The 17,510-nt window shown below is 43.5% G+C and overlaps 1 protein-coding gene across 2 annotated transcripts in view; it reads right to left on the bottom strand.

Annotated features, from left to right (window-relative positions):
- Positions 1-17,510, bottom strand: part of LOC140155107 (xylosyl- and glucuronyltransferase LARGE1-like) — a 41,880-nt gene that overhangs the window by 9,077 nt on the left and 15,293 nt on the right. For both annotated transcript variants that reach the window (XM_072177811.1, XM_072177810.1), the window contains exons 8-18: positions 16,779-16,940; positions 15,329-15,460; positions 6,954-7,049; positions 5,922-6,113; positions 5,141-5,242; positions 4,460-4,547; positions 3,870-3,994; positions 2,599-2,754; positions 1,506-1,685; positions 820-944; positions 54-152 (exon numbers count right to left, since the gene is read on the bottom strand). In XM_072177811.1, coding sequence (XP_072033912.1) covers positions 54-152; positions 820-944; positions 1,506-1,685; positions 2,599-2,754; positions 3,870-3,994; positions 4,460-4,547; positions 5,141-5,242; positions 5,922-6,113; positions 6,954-7,049; positions 15,329-15,460; positions 16,779-16,940 — 1,457 coding nt within the window. The remainder of the gene's footprint in view (positions 1-53; positions 153-819; positions 945-1,505; positions 1,686-2,598; positions 2,755-3,869; positions 3,995-4,459; positions 4,548-5,140; positions 5,243-5,921; positions 6,114-6,953; positions 7,050-15,328; positions 15,461-16,778; positions 16,941-17,510) is intronic.

Raw genomic sequence — 17,510 nt, forward strand, 5'->3', positions numbered from 1 at the left:
TAATAATCTAGTCTGCAAGAATTCTTATGCCACGTGTATCATTGAGTACTTACAGTCTGTATGATTCACTGGAACGGAATTTGGCTATATCAAAGCTGGGTGTATGGGGCATGTGGATGATAAAGGCATTGGGTAGCACTATAAACTCATATCTGAAACAAAACAAACAGTTACAGGATCAGTTAAGTATGCTAGGTGCAACAGCATAAGTGCATTCATTTTGCATTCTGCATGTGATGTTATTTGACCTATAATACACTGAGTATAATTATCCACACACTTGTTTCATACTTACACATTCCAAGGTGTGAATTACCGCTTTACTTCCGGTAATGCCACATATATTCCCGAGGTATACTTTTTTATCCACCATACAAGACAATGCAATTTTCTTTACCGTTACATATAGCTAAACACAGATACTCAGTATTTTTGGCACATCATTTACTTTATTTGCTTCACAGTTAATATATTGACACAAGACACCGTGATTTGTGATTCATTATTATCGTTGTACTGTCAGAAATATGACAATGACAACCATTTCAATGTTTTATTTCTGTCAAAAATATTGCCTTTGCTTCATGTTGTTGTTTTTAATCTTTGTATTTTTAATCCGTATATCATTATTACCTCTGCCAGGCAAGTGAACCTGGTAATCTTTTTGACAAGATACTGTAACAGATGTTTTCTTCTTTTCCAATTTCAGTAACAATGAAGACATGCAGTTCAGGCATTTAAGTTCTTTGTGTAATTTTGGGTTTCTTTATTATTATTTCTATCTCTTCTTTTTCATAGATTTCACATACTATTACTTACCCTTGTGCATCTAATTCCATGATATGTGATACTTTATTCCAACCAAAACCAACAAATCTCAAATCATATACTGGACACTCTTTTTTCACCACAACATATGGCTCAAAATCTGGTTCCCATTGCACCTGTAACAAGCATTGTAACATTGAAATGAATTATTTATACAATAGCAAAATCAAGTATGTCATGTCCTTTTTCCTACTATTCAGGGAATGTGATCCATATCTCAGATGACAATCTCAGTAGAATATATATAGTATCTACAAATTGTAATCTAACAATATAATCAAAGTTACCATATTTATTTGTGATCATATTGCGTTAACTATGAAGCAAGCTCACTCTGTAAGCATTGTTTCATACACTGTAGTATTACATGTAAAAGTTATTAGACTCAAAATCAAATGACCAATTGAACTACAAGTTATGTATTTACAAATCTTTGCAAGTTCCCTCTAAAATAAACCACGGATTATTATTAGTTAGAGCAAATTTACATTAGTTTGCAATACCTTCAAAACATCTAAACCTGAGACTAAACATATAGTGCAAAATATAGTGCACATATTTAATGAAATTCAATTAAGCTCAGCTTACTTTGGACTTTGTTGCTACATACAGTAATTGTCTTAGCAACTGAATATCATAAATGCCCATAAAACTTGATTTATAACTAAAAAACTTACTTTATAAGGAGTTGTAGCTGTTCTCCATTTTGCAAAATTAGTTGGTGCATGACCCTTTTGCCATACATGATATCTGAATGTAAATAATGTACCCATATCAAGCATGTGTAGGAGGTCAGCTTTGGATTTAGGGAAAGTCAAACGGTATCTTAATGTCTCAAATGCTGGGATAATCAATGCCTGAAAATGAAAATCAACAATGTTGAATTATGAACAAGTATTGTAAATTATTGAAGTTCTTACAACACCTCCAACCACACACACAAACTCAGCCTCAGTGGCAGCGGAGATTGAATTAAGCATTTCCTTTCTCTTGACCCAAATTGTTCACTGGACTGTTGAGAGTAGCCTACTCTTCCTTGTTCTTTGTCTTCAAATCTGTTTCCCACTTCTCTTTCCATATAAGCCAGCGTTCTTATATAGGCTTTTAACCTGGCTTGAGCATTATCTGTGAGCCTGGACCCATCAAGACCCAAGTGTGTCTCCACACTGAGGCACAGTTTAAACACCCACATGCACCCCACACACACCTTAATTTGTTTTTCATTAGGTGTCAACAGCTTTGTCAGTATAACATATTTTAATGGAGGAAATGAGTAAGTGATTGATATCAGGTATCAAATCTAGGACTTCATGTTTGCAAGATTTACATCACTTGGCATGAGTGCTGCATATGTTGGCAGACTAAAAATCCATATATTGGCTGTAACTGAAACCTAATAAAAAATTGAAGTGTGATTCATCAATGCAGGAGACTTTTACAACTCCAAAAATGTCACTTTATTCAAAAACATTGTTTATCAATCGAATGACTCAAAGCTCTGAAATGGAAGTAACTAAAGAGCAATACAAGAGCATTACGTTTCTGCACATTCAGTTTACTAAGAGCAATTTGACATCAAAGTGTTACGTATAAATCAATTATCAATATGTCAACTGGATCTCGCTTTGAATCCTGTCCTACAATCAAAATACAAAATCTACAGCATGTACCATCATTCCAAAGATGATCCAGTTACCAAAAAGTTATTTAACCACTGTACAGGTGATGGTGAATACATCATCAGCAGTGTAATTAATCCAGTAAGCTTACCTTATTTGTTGCCTTCATATCCACCATTGCTATAGCTTTGCGTTGATATTCATATAATCCATACATTGGTAGAAAATCAATATCTGATAGGAATACATAGGGAGTTGTAACTTGACGCAATGCAGTGTTGCGCAGGAAATTTACTGGGTAGAATTGCTGTAAAAATTCAACAATAAATTAATGATCAAGTTAAAATTACATTGTTGTTAAAACAGAAAATTAATATAGTTCTTAACAATCAAGTCAGCTTGAGGTCTTTAAATTATGGCTCACCATAATAGATATGTTATGTGCTTGACAATTCACTAACTACACTACAAGATTTATATTGTCTGCACAGGTACACCATCCCCAATTTACCCAACTGGTACACACAGAGTACCTACACAGTACCAATGCTTCTACTACACAGGTCCCACCAGCAGTGGTCTGGTACAGCACAGTACCAGCCAAGTATCTTGGTTACAATGTACTTGTGCAGGGAAGCAGCAATAGGAATGTTGTTGTGTATAAAATCTGCAGATTAGATCTACATATATCTTGCAGAAGCAGAGTAGTTAATGAAACTAACTAGTGAAAAATAAAACCTTCAGTTGATCTTTCCATCTACAACAAGGTACATTGTGTAGGTAACTTGTTTCTGACATAAACTAGCTTTGCTCCAAAGCCAACCTATTTTCCATCCAATTGAAAGAAAAAATTAAAAAACCATGCCATATGCCCTCTGACACTATAGTAAAGACCCTCCGCTGGCCGGGTCAGTGGATTTTCATGTTGGTGTGTGGGGTAGACCAATATCTCAGGTAGACAGTGATCTTAATACTGCATAGTGGTCCTACTTTACTTGTTGGTGACTTGCCTATAGTGAAGCTTGCCTTCGGCAAGCTCTGTACAAATACATGTACTGCTGGGTGATGCATGGGAGTGGTATTAATTTTTTACAGAATGGATTGGCCTATATACATTTTCTTTACTAATACTAACCATGCTAACTAGTCACTCGCCTGGGTTTATTTTACTTGGGGATCTCTGGATCTTCTAAGGCACTGCGAGGGCTCTGATCAAGAGCTAACATAAACCTGCTTCCTTAAAAGAGCCTAAACTATAGGCCTACACAACTATACAAACCCAATACATCTCTTAAAGTTCCTACATTTGGCAAGACATTAGAAGGCACCAAATTAATCTTTTTGTAAACAAGATTAAATTCTAATGTTCAATTCTTCTTTCCACACTCTTATTCTGATACAAATATTTCCAGCCAGACTTACCCCATCTTTGTAGACTACATGATAGCCTATATTTTTGCGGGCCATAAGGACATCTGAGCTGAGAGCGTATCTCAAAAATTGCTGTGCTTCAGCATCTGACATATATAATGCTAGACTGATTGGACCTGTCAAGACAAATATCAACAACTGGGTCAAATATACTTGCAGTATCTTTTCCTATATTCCTCCAGGTTGAATATTAATTAGAAAGTAGCAATTTTTCTTGTTGCTCATTCATAAATCATCATCATCTCATATGAATGATACTTTATCATTGGGTGCACAATAGTAATACATTTCCCTATACTTTGTGTACAAAATGGCCTCTATTCAAATGGCTCGGCCAACCTTACGAAGCTACTCAATTTTTCAAACTGATGTTTTCCTCGTATTTTGTATTTCAAGATTTGTTCATTAAATATATTTCACTTCTAATAAATACTCCCCTTTTGGAAAAATGCAACACCGCCATGTGCATACCCATTGTCAGTGATGACAGAAAAATAAGCAACTTTTTTGGCCAAAAATAAAGAATGCAGACCTTTTGTAAATTTACTTGAATGTATTAAGTAAATCAAGTTATCACTTACCTTCCCAATGTTTGCATATGGCTTCCAGCATTTGTAATCTATCCATAGATAACTGAGCTACTAATGTCACATCATTGCCATCTGATTTCTGTCAATGCAAACATGCAACATTATCTTGTTATTATTCAAATGTAGTGCCACAAGTCATCTTGTTTTCAAATTCAAGGCTTAGTTTGGTTAACATACTTAGTTAAAGTAAGCAAAAATTATGGTTGCTGCTTCTATATAGATCTTATAAAATTGCTTGTTACAAGTGACCTAGCATCAAGAGCTCCTCAGCTGACTTATCTTCACCACACAGGTAAACAAATAATTGACTTACTGTGCAGGTGTTTGCATCACAAAATAATGAGTGTTATATCCCCCTCTATGGCTCAGGCACTGTTTTGAAGCTATCTCCAACCGTGGTGCTCCACGGTTGCGATATGGCTCCACAGTTGATATATGTATAATATGCGCACCTCCTCAATTTGAATGCGGATGCAAATTCTCACACACCCCACACCCACACAAATGCTCAAGAAATACACATAACCATATATGTACAATGACTGTATCTAATGGTGTTGTCCATCATAGGATATTGGAAAGAAGTTGCAACTGGTCTGTACTGCCTGTGAATAATCAAGTGACTAGCCACTACTATGGTGTTAGTAAGTACCACGCTGTGTATTGACTTACTGGTGTATACTGGAAGTCTAAGTAGTACAGATGCGTTCTGTGCATTAATATCCGTTCTCTTCGAAATTCATAACATTGGTCATCTTCGTCCAGTTTACTGAGCTGAAATTGTAAGATAGAAATACACTTGAGTTCTAGTTTCTCTGGCAATATTCTAACAGTTAATGTAGAAACAAATTGTGCTCATGAATATGTAAAATCTTTCTTGAAAATAATGCACAAAATAATGTTATAAGTCCTGAAACTTAGTAGTGTACCTGATGTGATCTTTTTACCCCTACATGTTCTTTATTTGCATAATTAATTTCATGCTTAATAATTACAAACTTTGCTGTCTTTAATCCTCTTGCTTTTATGTGGTACAGTACAAATGAATGAGCATTGGTACAGTACAAATGAATGAGCATAATATAACCACTTCATTCCCATCAATGCCTCTAATGAAGGTACTGTGGAAAGATTTGCACATAACATTTAGTCCCTGTCCATACAACTCACTTCTGTATACACCATTCAGCAACATGATTGCATAAGCAGATACTCAAGACAATGTTAACCCCCTAAACACTACTGGTCATCTAACAGCATTTCTGATTGGTTACTAACTTGAAATGTTCATTTCTATTGCCAATTATGACTAGGCTTTAAACTATTTACGGTCAAACTTGGATTTGCAGATGATCTTATTAATACCCTCCTAGATTGGTTCAAAATTGGACACAATATTCATTTTGGCCAATTGACAGGTAGTTCTCATGGGGTTAAGCAGTTTTTACTTTACCTCTTCTTGTAAGGTCATATTAGCCATTCCTTCTGGGCAACCAAAGAGTTCCCTTCTCAACAAGTTGCCATCGTATTCCAGAAAAGTGAGGTAGAGATTACGGAAAAATTCCACATGTTTGTTCTTCACTCGCAGCTTCTTTGGGGAGTTCCAGTGAATAACTTTGAGATCTGTTACTTCTGTGTAACATAACTGTGGGGGGGAAAAGAAATCATATGTAATTGGACGAAGAGGTAAGGTCACCCTCAAGAAGTGTATGTGCGAGTACATGGCTAATGGAATATATATTGTGAGAAAAGTTTCACTCTTTGCAAGATCTCTTATGATCTTGTTAAATGCGGTATTGAATACCATTTTGGGGTTGGATCCTTTTCTTAAAATTTTCTCTTCTAATTAATGTTACACAAACGAAACTGTTGAAAACCTTTAATAGCCAGATATTTACAAAAATTTGTTGTCAATTCTGATCATGGTAACACTTGATCCAAATTAAAGCCCTGTGATTCAATCTTTAAATTACATATGTGACACGATCTGCTCCGTGGGGGCCACAGGAGGCATTTTTGAAAATTGAGTTACTACTCGTATATTTAGTACTTTGTCATAACATTAGGCTATCATATACTGAAAACACCAAAGGTCTAGCATACTTGGTTCTAAAGTTATGAGGTTTTCTGATGTGTATTTTCTTATGTATTTTATTGTTTTTTACTCCATAGTTTTGCCTTTATCTCAGTTTCAAATTTGCCACCTTTGGCCCCCATGGACCAGATCATGTCACATATTATATATTACATTATATATTACATATTACTAATTGAACAATATAAAATGATTCATGCATTAACAAATCAAACATGATATGCACACCATCAAAATGTTACCATGTTAATACAAAATTCTAGTAATCAAGGAAACAAGCACCCAAAATGTTCAGACACCACATCCATACTAAAGACCATACACACTTTGTTTTTCAGCTAACTGAATGTCGAATGATACCACAGATAACCAACAGACAGACAGACTTACCTCACTTCTTGTGTTTTCACTGAGCTGTACATTCCATGAGCATGGCATTGTGTGCACTAAATATGGATGCTGTTTAATTACTGCATTGATTACATCCTGAAACAAAATGGTAAATGAATTCATGGATTTAAATCATTTCATTCCCTAAAAAGGCTAAAAGTAAGATATTCTAAGATGAATTTACTGATACAGAGCATACACATAGTATGTGCAGGGCCTGATTTACCTTTTTGGGGGCCCTGGGCCAGGCCAAAATTTGGAGGCCCCAAATGAACCGTGAGGTTTTGGTTTAGATATAAGATCGACGGTGTCGGCGGGAGCATTACAATTTAGAGGGAGACAAGCATAGATTTTACTAGGACATAGCCCAAATTGAAGATGCATTGTGCTATATAACAGGCCAGTGCGCATGAAGCTCGCAAAATTTTGAAATCTTATTTCCCTTTTTTGGCCCAAAACATGGCGTTTTCGGCTAAAATTAAAGATGCACAGGGCAATTTTTGGAGCCCTGGGCCCGGGCCCATCTGGCCCAATGGTAAATCCGGCCCTGAGTATGTGTGTAATATACTTCAACAGGCAGTAGTTGGAAGTGCCATACAAGAGGAATACTGGATAATCCATAGAATTGTTAGCACTTTTCTCTCTCAAGTGACACTCCACTACTCCCCATTCCAGAAAAAGACAGCATTATTTTTTTGGGATTAAAAAACTATTATCAAGTTCTGCCAAATGAAACATAGCTCAATACTAAGTCAGTGTAAGAATGACTTCATACAAGTTTAGACTTGATTGTCACAGCATGTGAAAATGGCCGTTAATTCATAAATTTGGCCAAATAGTGAAAGTAAACTTTTATTGCCAGTTAGTACTAAAGGAATAATTAGGATTAAGCTGCGTTTTTGGCAGAAGTTGAAAATATTTTTTTATCTCAAAAAATGAGTGCTGTATTTTTCTGGAATGGGGAGTACTGCTAAGTTTGTACGCAAGTCTCAGCATTAGATAGCAATTCTGATATCATCCTGTAATATAGCTTCTGGTCTACTCCTTTACTCCTTAAACATTTATAATAGTCCCAAACAGAAATGTTTGGTAGACTCATAACCGGTGCGATCTTACCTTTCCGATGTTGATTAAGATACTTCTTGCATCGATCCCGAGATGCGGAAAAACCAATAGTCATTTTGTCCCACATAAATGAATAAATAACAAAACCCCCGATCCCCGGTGGACTCACCCAAAAGGTGACGTCACACCATATGATCGCCCCTTATCCGACTTGGGATCCCCTACTCGGACCAAACTTGTAGGGGTGGCGGGGTCCGGGATAATCAACATCGAAAGGTAAGATCGCACGGTTATGAGTCTACCAAACATTTCTGTTTGGGACTAGACTCAGTACACCGGTCGATCTTACCGCTTCCGATGTTGATTAAGATACTTCTTGCATCAACATCTGAAAGATCGATCTAGCAAGTAACCGACGGATGGAGGTACAAGATTGGTCAGCATCTGATCAGGGATCGGGGCGGTAACGATGGTTTTCGCGAGGTCAGAAAATATTTTCCCCAACGGTCGGGAAACAAAAAGACCACGCGATCACAGACATAAACCTCCTTACTTAATAAGTTTGGTGGTTAAGAATAGCGACACTGGTTCTTACCATGCTGAGTATTCTGTATAGTCTGAAAACCTGGTACCCGTACACCACCGTATTATGATCGCCCGAACAATGTCCCGGTAAACCTCCGCCCGTCTCTGATTACTAACGTAAACGGAAGTATCGTAGAGAAGGGCGAAGGTGGCTTCCGGGACACCGCCTACTAGATCTCCTCAAGGGACAACCGAACGGTATACCCAAGATGATGAGATAGCTCGTGTGTCGAGTGGGTCGTGGGGCGCGAAACCTTCGCGATCCCCGGACCCCACCAACACCTGGACCAGCCATTGCGACAGCGGCTGGACCGAAAGGCTCTGTAAGGGTGATGAATGCGGTCGTGAGTCCCTCGCAAGGCTTGTGTTCGGAAGAAATAGTGCTGCAGCGCCTTATCGGACACCCCAGCCTATCTTTGGCTTCAGCCGAACCTTGCCCAACCCTGGGGATTGGAGAGGGACGAATGTCGGTATGCACCGCGCCCGTTAAGAGTCACGAGAACAGAGCGCCCGAAACAGTGTCGCTCCAGTGTTTGTGAACACGGAAGCTAACCTCGAGACCGTGTGCAACTCAGCACCGCCGTCCCGAAGCCAACGCCAAACCGGAAAGCCATCTTGAGAGTTACGTATTTAAGCGTCGCTTTTGACAGAAGGTCAAAAGGGTGACCCTTAAAGTAATCTAAGACTGTGTTGGGATCCCTTAGGAGGATCACTTTCCTTTTTGGTAGACACTCGTTGAACATACCGTCGAGGCGTAGACTAATAAGGTAGCCATCGGCTATGATAGTCGACCCGGCTCGAAACCCCGGTGAATGGAGCGGACAGCTGACTTATAGCTGGCCCCAGTGGCCCGCTGAAGTCTTGCTTGGAACTTTTCTGTCAGAAACTCCGGAACTAGCAGCACAGAGGCTCTAGCGGAGAGCTATTTGTCTCATTGCACCAAGCGTAGTATGGAGCCAGACTCTGGCTATACGTGCGGAGGGTAGACTTCCGTCTAGCCCCGCGATGAGAAAAACAGCTTCTGATGAAAAGTATCCCTCCGCTGCGTGTTCCCTGGTAAGGGCCATGCAGCTAACTGCAGGTGCTCTAGTGATAGACTGGGTACCTCCGCTCCGGGCATCCGGAGTAGATCTGGTACTGGGGAGTGCCAGCGGCCTTGCCGCTAGCAGAATGACAATGCAGTCTTCCCACCCGATCTTGGCCACCACCCTCATGAGTAGTGAGATCGGAGGGACTGCATAAGCTGTCATCCTCCCCAGTCTATGGACAGAGCGATCCCACGGTGAATGCTTGGGGGTCCGCGACCCTTGAGCAGGACACCGGCAGTGGATGATTGCGAGGAGAGGCGAACAGATCTTGCGAGGGGTGGTACATCCCCTGAAGATCGCCTGAGCGACCTGCGAAGCAAGGGACCATTCTGCTGGTCCCGACACCCTTCCTCGTGACAGATTGTGCGCGAGGATGCTGGTGACGCCAGCGATGTGTATCGCTCTCATCGTAATCTGCCTGAACTTGCACCACCCTATCAGGTGTCGTGCATGCAGGCTCAATCGTGGTGGCCCGGAGTCCCCTTGTCTGTTGGGGTAGGCTACCACGGTTGTGTTATCCGTCAGGACAACGGTATGTGATTCCACGATCACCTCCTCGTAAGCGAGGGAGGTTGATGTGAAACTCTGTCTCTATGGCCCCCATAGGCCCGAGGCGGAGTCTCCGTGGATGTGGGCCCCCCAGCCCGTTTTGACGCTATGGTCGTCACTACGTGACATACCGGGGGTGCAGGAAACCTGACACCCTGGGTCAAATTGGGCTGATGGGTCCACCACCAGAGTTCCTCTCGCGCGAGCTCCGACAACGGAACCGCGAGGGATATTGGTGATTTACTGGGCCTGCAAGCAGGCTAGAAGGTGTAGTTGGGTAAGCCTAACGAGAAACGGCAGTACAGTACGAGGTCTACCATACTGGCCATTAGGCCTACCACCTTCATCCATGCCACAGCGGGTTTTGCCCGAGACTCGGCCAAGAGTCAGGCACACCGCACCATGTTCGTCACCCGCTCGGGTGAGAGCACCGCGAACCCCCCGTGAGGGTGATCTGGGCCCCTACAAATAGTGGTGTCTGCGTCGGGACCACGCTGGACTTTTTTGAGCTGATCAAAAAATCCAGGGTCCCGCACCCTACGGACTATCAACCCCATGAGACCCGTAGTCTTCAGTGGAGTGCGTCCGTATATGAGCCAAACGTCCAGGTAGCAACTGATGTTGACACCCCTGTGCTTCAGGTACGCTGCCACCGCTCTGACCAAGAGTGTTAAACACCCTGGGAGAGATGGACAGGCCGGATGGCCTGTATCAAAACTGGTAATTTTGATCCTGTACCTAGAAGCGCAGATGCCTCCGATCCTGAGAGGCGATTGGCATATGCAGATAGGCGTCCGAGAGATCTAGCGATGCTGTTCCCATGCCCCTGATGGGGCAGGCTAGCACCGAGGCGAGAGTCCCCATTCTGAACCTCTTGGGCCTGAAGAACGTGTTCAACAGCCTGCGGTTCCGGATGGGGCTCCGTCGCCGGTCTTCCTTGGAGCCAATGGCTCCAAGATCACCAGAGAACGGGGGTAGACCGGGACAATCGCCCGCTTCGTGAGAAGCTGTGTGATCCCTGTCAGTAGTGCCCGACGCTGGGGGCCGTCTGACGGCACTACTGTGGACCTCTGAAATGTGCAGATTTATGTGGGGAGACTGGGTTGCCAGTCTGTAACCCCCACTCACCACTGACCATACCCAGGCGCTCAAAGAGATGGTTTCCCACCTCTGGGTGAAAGCCATAAGCGGTCGTCCACTGGGAGATCCCCTGTGGAAAAACCGCTGAGCCCCCAGGAATGCTCTGCCTAGCTTCCCTTGGAAGAGCGCTTGCTCTTCTTCGGGCTTGCCAGCTGTTCCTGTGCTACCCTTGCGCCTCCCAGAAATGGGTGCTGCAGAGGTAGTGGGCTCGGGTACTGTTGGTGGTGCACGGCCTGCTGAAGTCGGAGCTCCTACCCATGGTAAGGGCAGTTTCCGACCTCTTCAGAGTGCTCCTGTTGGTAGCTTCTTTGCACGGTCCTCCACCGTAGCGCAGAAGCATCCAAAGAGAAAAAGGACCCTGCCTTTCCATCGCGTTGAGCGATTGGAGTGGCAGGCCCCTCCCCCCGGCGCTGAGTGGACACCCTATGGGCTAGGCCCATGGAGCTCTCGTTGAGGCTAGCTGTTAGCACCGCTAATAGGCTCACCTCGCGGAAGAGCTCAGATGTTGTCTGAGCGTGATACGCTTGACGACATCTGGGTCCCTCTCGGATCCCCTCAGGTAGGTCCCGTGGTCCTCCCGCGTTACACGCAGAGGAAGCGTGCAAGCACGCGCGCCATAGCTCTACTGAGCTCGACAGCCCCACGATATCTACCCGTGAGGTTTGCCGGGAATGAGAGTGTAGGCGCCCCTGTGAGGAAGCAGCAGCTGAGCATCCTACTGAAAGGATCCCCTGGTCCTCCTCCATGGACTCCCCCTTAGGGGGTGTCCGGAGGAAGATCAGTGCTGTTGCTTTCCCCTCGCGGGGCAGCGGGGAAGGAGATTGTAGTGATGTCACTACGGACTCAGCTTCCGACTCCTTTCCCTCGCCCACAGTATCCGTATCATGCTCCGATGATGACGGTAACTGAGGACGGGCATCTGAAAGCGGGTAAGAAGGCATAACCACTGTGTGGCTCGCCGACTACCTGCCAGCCGAAGAGGGAGTACTCCCGCAAGACCCTGAGGTATCCGCCATGGCACCACTGGGTCCGCATGCTCTCGCAGCCGTCGTCCTAGCGCGAGCAGCACGGGGCCTACCCTGATCAAGATCTGGGTTAGCCCCATGCCGGCTGGCCTGGTCAACAGCTGATGTTGGTACTGCGTGGCCATCGCTAGGCGACACTTGCCACGGTGCTAGGCCGTGGAAGAAACACCCTGCGGCGGGTACCCCAGGGCCTACCCAGCCGGCCGCTGCCCCTGCAAGGATCCGCCACCGGGGTAACCCCATCGTACTGCAGTACCAGCACCGCCTCCCCTTGTTGCCACAGAGACTGTGGCGACTAAAGCGGTGCTGCGGTACCGGTGCGGTATCAGCGTGGGTACCCGTGAGGGTTCCCAACTGTGGACCGCTGTACCCTCGCCACACTGCGTTCCCTGTTTGGGGGATCAAGCTGTGTGCTGGCGTGGTACCGCGCTGGTACTAGCATGGGTACCCGTGAGGGTTCCCGGTTGTGTACCGCTGTATGCGTGGTTCCAGCGTAGGTGCCCGTGAGGGCTCCCGGCTGTGTACCACTGTACCCATGTCTCACTGCGTTCCCCGCAAGGGGATCAAGCCGTGTGTATGGGTACCCCGCTATACCGGCTGTCCCTTGGCTAGAGGGAGCTTGCCTAGTACCACGGGTAGCTGAGCGTGCATACCCCCGATCAATCACCTCGCCACCTGAATAGGCAGCGTCAATCAATGGAGCTATGCCCTGTTGATTTGACAGTGATCGATCAAGAGAGGGTAATTGACCCATTGACGGTAATGGATCACCCACGCTCCGCTGGCTCTCGAGGACATAAGTGGGTTGTTGATCAGCTAGGCTGTTCAAGCTACTTACTGTACCCTCTAGAGCTTCGCCCAAGGTCGCTGTGTGTGGCGGACCACTCACGGCAGCTATGGGCGGGTGCATAGCGGCTACCACTGAAGTCAAGCCGTAGCTCGCCTTTGTAGCTGCCACGAATGCACCTGGGTCGCTGTCCCGTGAGAGACTGCGAGCCCAACCCCTGAATAATCGCCAGCCAGTCCCTGTGGACAGCCAGCAGCTATTCTAGGGCCCAGGGTATCACTCGGCGGTCCCGCCATGGAACGCTGCCGTGTGACAACCCCAGTTGGTTCTGCTAAGACTACACCCACAGCGTTAGCAGCGGTATCGTCTCTGCTGAACCCATGCATGCTAGGGTTCAACCCAGGCAAGCCCGGGGTACCCTTGCATGCTGCCCGTCGCTGGCTACTACTGTGGCTGTTTGAGCCCGTAGATATGCCTGCAACAGACGGGTGTCCTCCTGCTAAAAACCCGTGAAGATTTTCGCTAGAGGACTGGTATCCTCCTGCTACAAAACCCGCTAGGGTTTTCGCTGGTGGTTACCGCTCTGCTGCCTGCTACTTTGCTCCGACGTATAGTCAGTGCTTTCGCTGGCTGCTGAGCCTTTGGACGCGCTTAGCAGTCCCGAAGGAACCGCCTGCTTGTCCGGGGACCGGAGCCCCTTAAGCAGACCTGCCATGACCCATAGGGGCTGTCACAGCAGAATCTACCGTGACGACTGGTATCCTCCTGCTGCAAAACCCGCTAGGGTTTTCGCTGGTGGTTACCGCTCTGCTGCCTGCTACTTTGCTCCGACGTATAGTCAGTGCTTTCGCTGGCTGCTGAGCCTTTGGACGCTTAGCAGTCCCGAAGGAACCGCCTGCTTGTCCGGGACCGGAGCCCCTTAAGCAGACCTGCCATGACCCATAGGGGCTGTCACAGCAGAATCCACCGTGTCGACCTTACCAGTGCCCTTGGTAGATTTCTTCTTCGCCTTATGGCGATGACGGAGCCTATCCCAATCGTCAAGCTGGAACTCGGAGAGTCCTAAGCAAAAGAAAGACATCTAGAAGATCGTGAGCACTCCCTGTGGGTGAAACAGAGCGGGTGTGGGTCCCGCTCCGTCACCAGGGAAGGGCAAGCCCGACAGGGCCGAGGCGGCGAGGAGAAAAGGGAGGGGGCACTACCCCCCAACACGCCGACTCAAGCCCAGTAAGCAAACCTGAGCACGGAGGCTGGTCGCTAACGTTAGTGGTAAAGTAAGGACTGGCTAACTTTATTACTAAAATGTCAGACGGGTCCCTACCAATCCCCACCGTATGAATATCTGATTAACTCGTCTTTATTGGACGGTAATGAAGACATAACGATAGAGTAATCACCCTAACATAGCAACAATAACCTACCGTACATGAAATACAATGTGTATGTACAAACATCTATTGTAACTTACAGGCTGCAATGGTTGTTTTACGTGGGAAACAAAATGAATGGCGCAACGAGCGCCATTTTGAATTGCTCGTGTGTCCCGTGATACAAACGGAGGCACGATATGTAGCTAAGTTTTGGATCGTTTTTGTCACTTTTTCGCCAGAAAATGCCGTCAAAACTATCCTCAGCCGAACAATACCGGTTTGGTTTTACCTAAGGTGTGAAACTACAACCGTATATCTCGCCTTTGGTCGAGAAATTGATACACAGTGCTATGAACAATCGATAGGCACGCCTGTGTCAGTCGGAGACCAAGGAGGATAAGGATTTATCATATGGTGTGACGTCACCTTTTGGGTGAGTCCACCGGGGATCGGGGTTTTTGTTATTTATTCATTTATGTGGGACATAATGACTATTGGTTTTTCCGCATCTCGGGATCGATGCAAGAAGTATCTTAATCAACATCGGAACGGTAAGATCGACCGGTGTACTGAGTCTTATCTTTTACACAGTAAAGCTTAGAAATGGCAAAAAATCCAACAACAACAAGACAGCCTATTAAAAAACTTCTCTAGGGACATTTGGCTATTATGGGTGAAATATACATACAATTACACCCCCTATGGAAGAAATGACCTGATCTCCCAAACAGGGAATACTATTAAAACTCTGAATGAATGCACTCACCTGATCAGCTAGTGATGTTGAGAGTAGATTCATGAGTTCCTTCTCAGCTGTCAGCCTCCACATGTGCATCCAGTTGAGATCTCGTAACTTCTTCAAATCAAATAACATCACTCCTGTATTGAATCCCCTCCCCTGATTAAATAAATAAATAAATATATTCATTAAATACACATACACACACATAAACATTAACATCATATTGCATACACCCACCCCTATGGGTGTTTGCCTCCACACATGGACTCAGTTTTGGACTATGCAAATGCGGACGCCTGAATACGCATTCAATCGACATACCAAGGATGTTTTTCGCCATTTTGTGTGTGTATGTGTACATAAGATGCAATTTTACCTAGCAACCGCGGATGGTATATTTAATGCACAATACAGGGTGTATCTTGCAAATGCATTATACCTGCAATTGTGGTTGTTTGCAGACCTCTGAAACCGAGGACGGTCCCCTTTGCAATGTGGTCCACGGTTTAAATGCGAAATGTTATGTGTATGTCCTCGTTTGTCTGTAAACTCATTCGCCTCTGTTCTGGTGTAGTTTCAAAACAAATTTGAAAACACATTTGTTCCAAAATGCTTTTAATTGACTCTATGCATATCATGAACTATACAACACTGATGAACTGTTTTGGTATTAGGCCTAATTGTTATAATATGTTTGTATCATTGTACATTGGTCGTTTTTTGCAAAGCGCCATAAGCGTCTCTCGACGGATACCGGCGCTTTATTAAGTTTATTTATTTATTATTTCAACTTTCTTTATACAGGGTAGCTGAGTGTAAAAGCACTGCTATTCTTGGAGGCCCTGTGACATACATGTACAGGTGTAATTCACTTAAATACATTTATTACACAAATATTACAAGAAAAATATGCAATACCATATTACAATGTATAAATAAATTACAAGAATCATGAAAAATATGAAAATCAATGAACAGTGTGGATTGTGAGAGCTCTTGATTTAAATTCACTTAGGCTCAAGGAAATATAATTAGTGCGAGTGTCAACATCAACAGAACTATTCCACAGATTTGCTGCTCTCGCCTGAAACAATCTCTTACCAGAGTTATTGTTAAATTGAGGAACAACAAGTGAATTGGAGGAAGTACCTCTTGTGACATGATCATGAGTGAATTTGGTAAATGAAAATTTGGAACAAAGATAATCAGGAGCTCTGCCAGTAAGGCATTTAAATAACATAATAAGAATATGATTATTCCACCTTTTATCTAGTTTAAGCCACTTGAGAGAAGACATCATTGAATCAATATTAGTTCTGATATCAGCAGAAAGAATAATTCTGGCAAGGTTGTTCAAGAGAATTTGTAACTTACTTGACAGAGTAAGTGTACATTATTATTATTATTAAATAGACAGTCATCAATCAGTAACAGACAGACAGACACACAGACATTTATATAAGTATTCACATACCAGTGCGGGCCATGGCTTGTGTTTCTTCCATAGTGTTCCTAAATACCAATCACTCTGGTTTTCCACCAGGCCTATAGCTTTCTTGCCTGTTAATTTCAGAAAGATTCTCCACAGCTCTGCTATATCTGTAGCAAACGTCACGTCTGTATCTAAAACTATAGTCTGTGGGGAAAGCAAAAACAAATGTTGACTTTTTAATAACCCTCGTTTTTTCTTCACAGCCCTGGACCATTTTGCTTCAATTGCATTGATATAGACTTTGGATCTTTTGTGTATTAAAAAAAGTTTAATCTCATGAACTTAAATTATTGTGATATAATTTATAGAATTGTTGATCAGGTACGTGTAAGCACAATAAGCCATAACTATCAGCAAGACTCAGGCACCATTTCATTTCCTTCAATTTAATTTAACTTAATTAAATATATACTATATATGAATCTTCAGAAAATGTAATCTATCAAAATGAACCAATTATACCTGTTTGTTTGGGAGATCAAATTAAGGTGTAATAGTATAATGGGAAATTTCTAAAAAAACAGTACCTTGGGATTCAAGAAACTTCCTAATAAAATAAAGACATAAAATGTTTTGTATAACAAGTTGAATGCTTTGACCTTTAAATTGAAACTATATTTCTTTCAAATATATTTGGCCTCTACTCTGTAATTTGTAATCTTTAATGCAATTAAGTTTGTATCAACAGTTTTAAGTAGTATTCAAAGTGCGTGC

This window comes from Amphiura filiformis, chromosome 6, assembly GCF_039555335.1.
Source record: "Amphiura filiformis chromosome 6, Afil_fr2py, whole genome shotgun sequence".
NCBI classification, from domain to species: Eukaryota; Metazoa; Echinodermata; class Ophiuroidea; order Amphilepidida; family Amphiuridae; genus Amphiura; species Amphiura filiformis.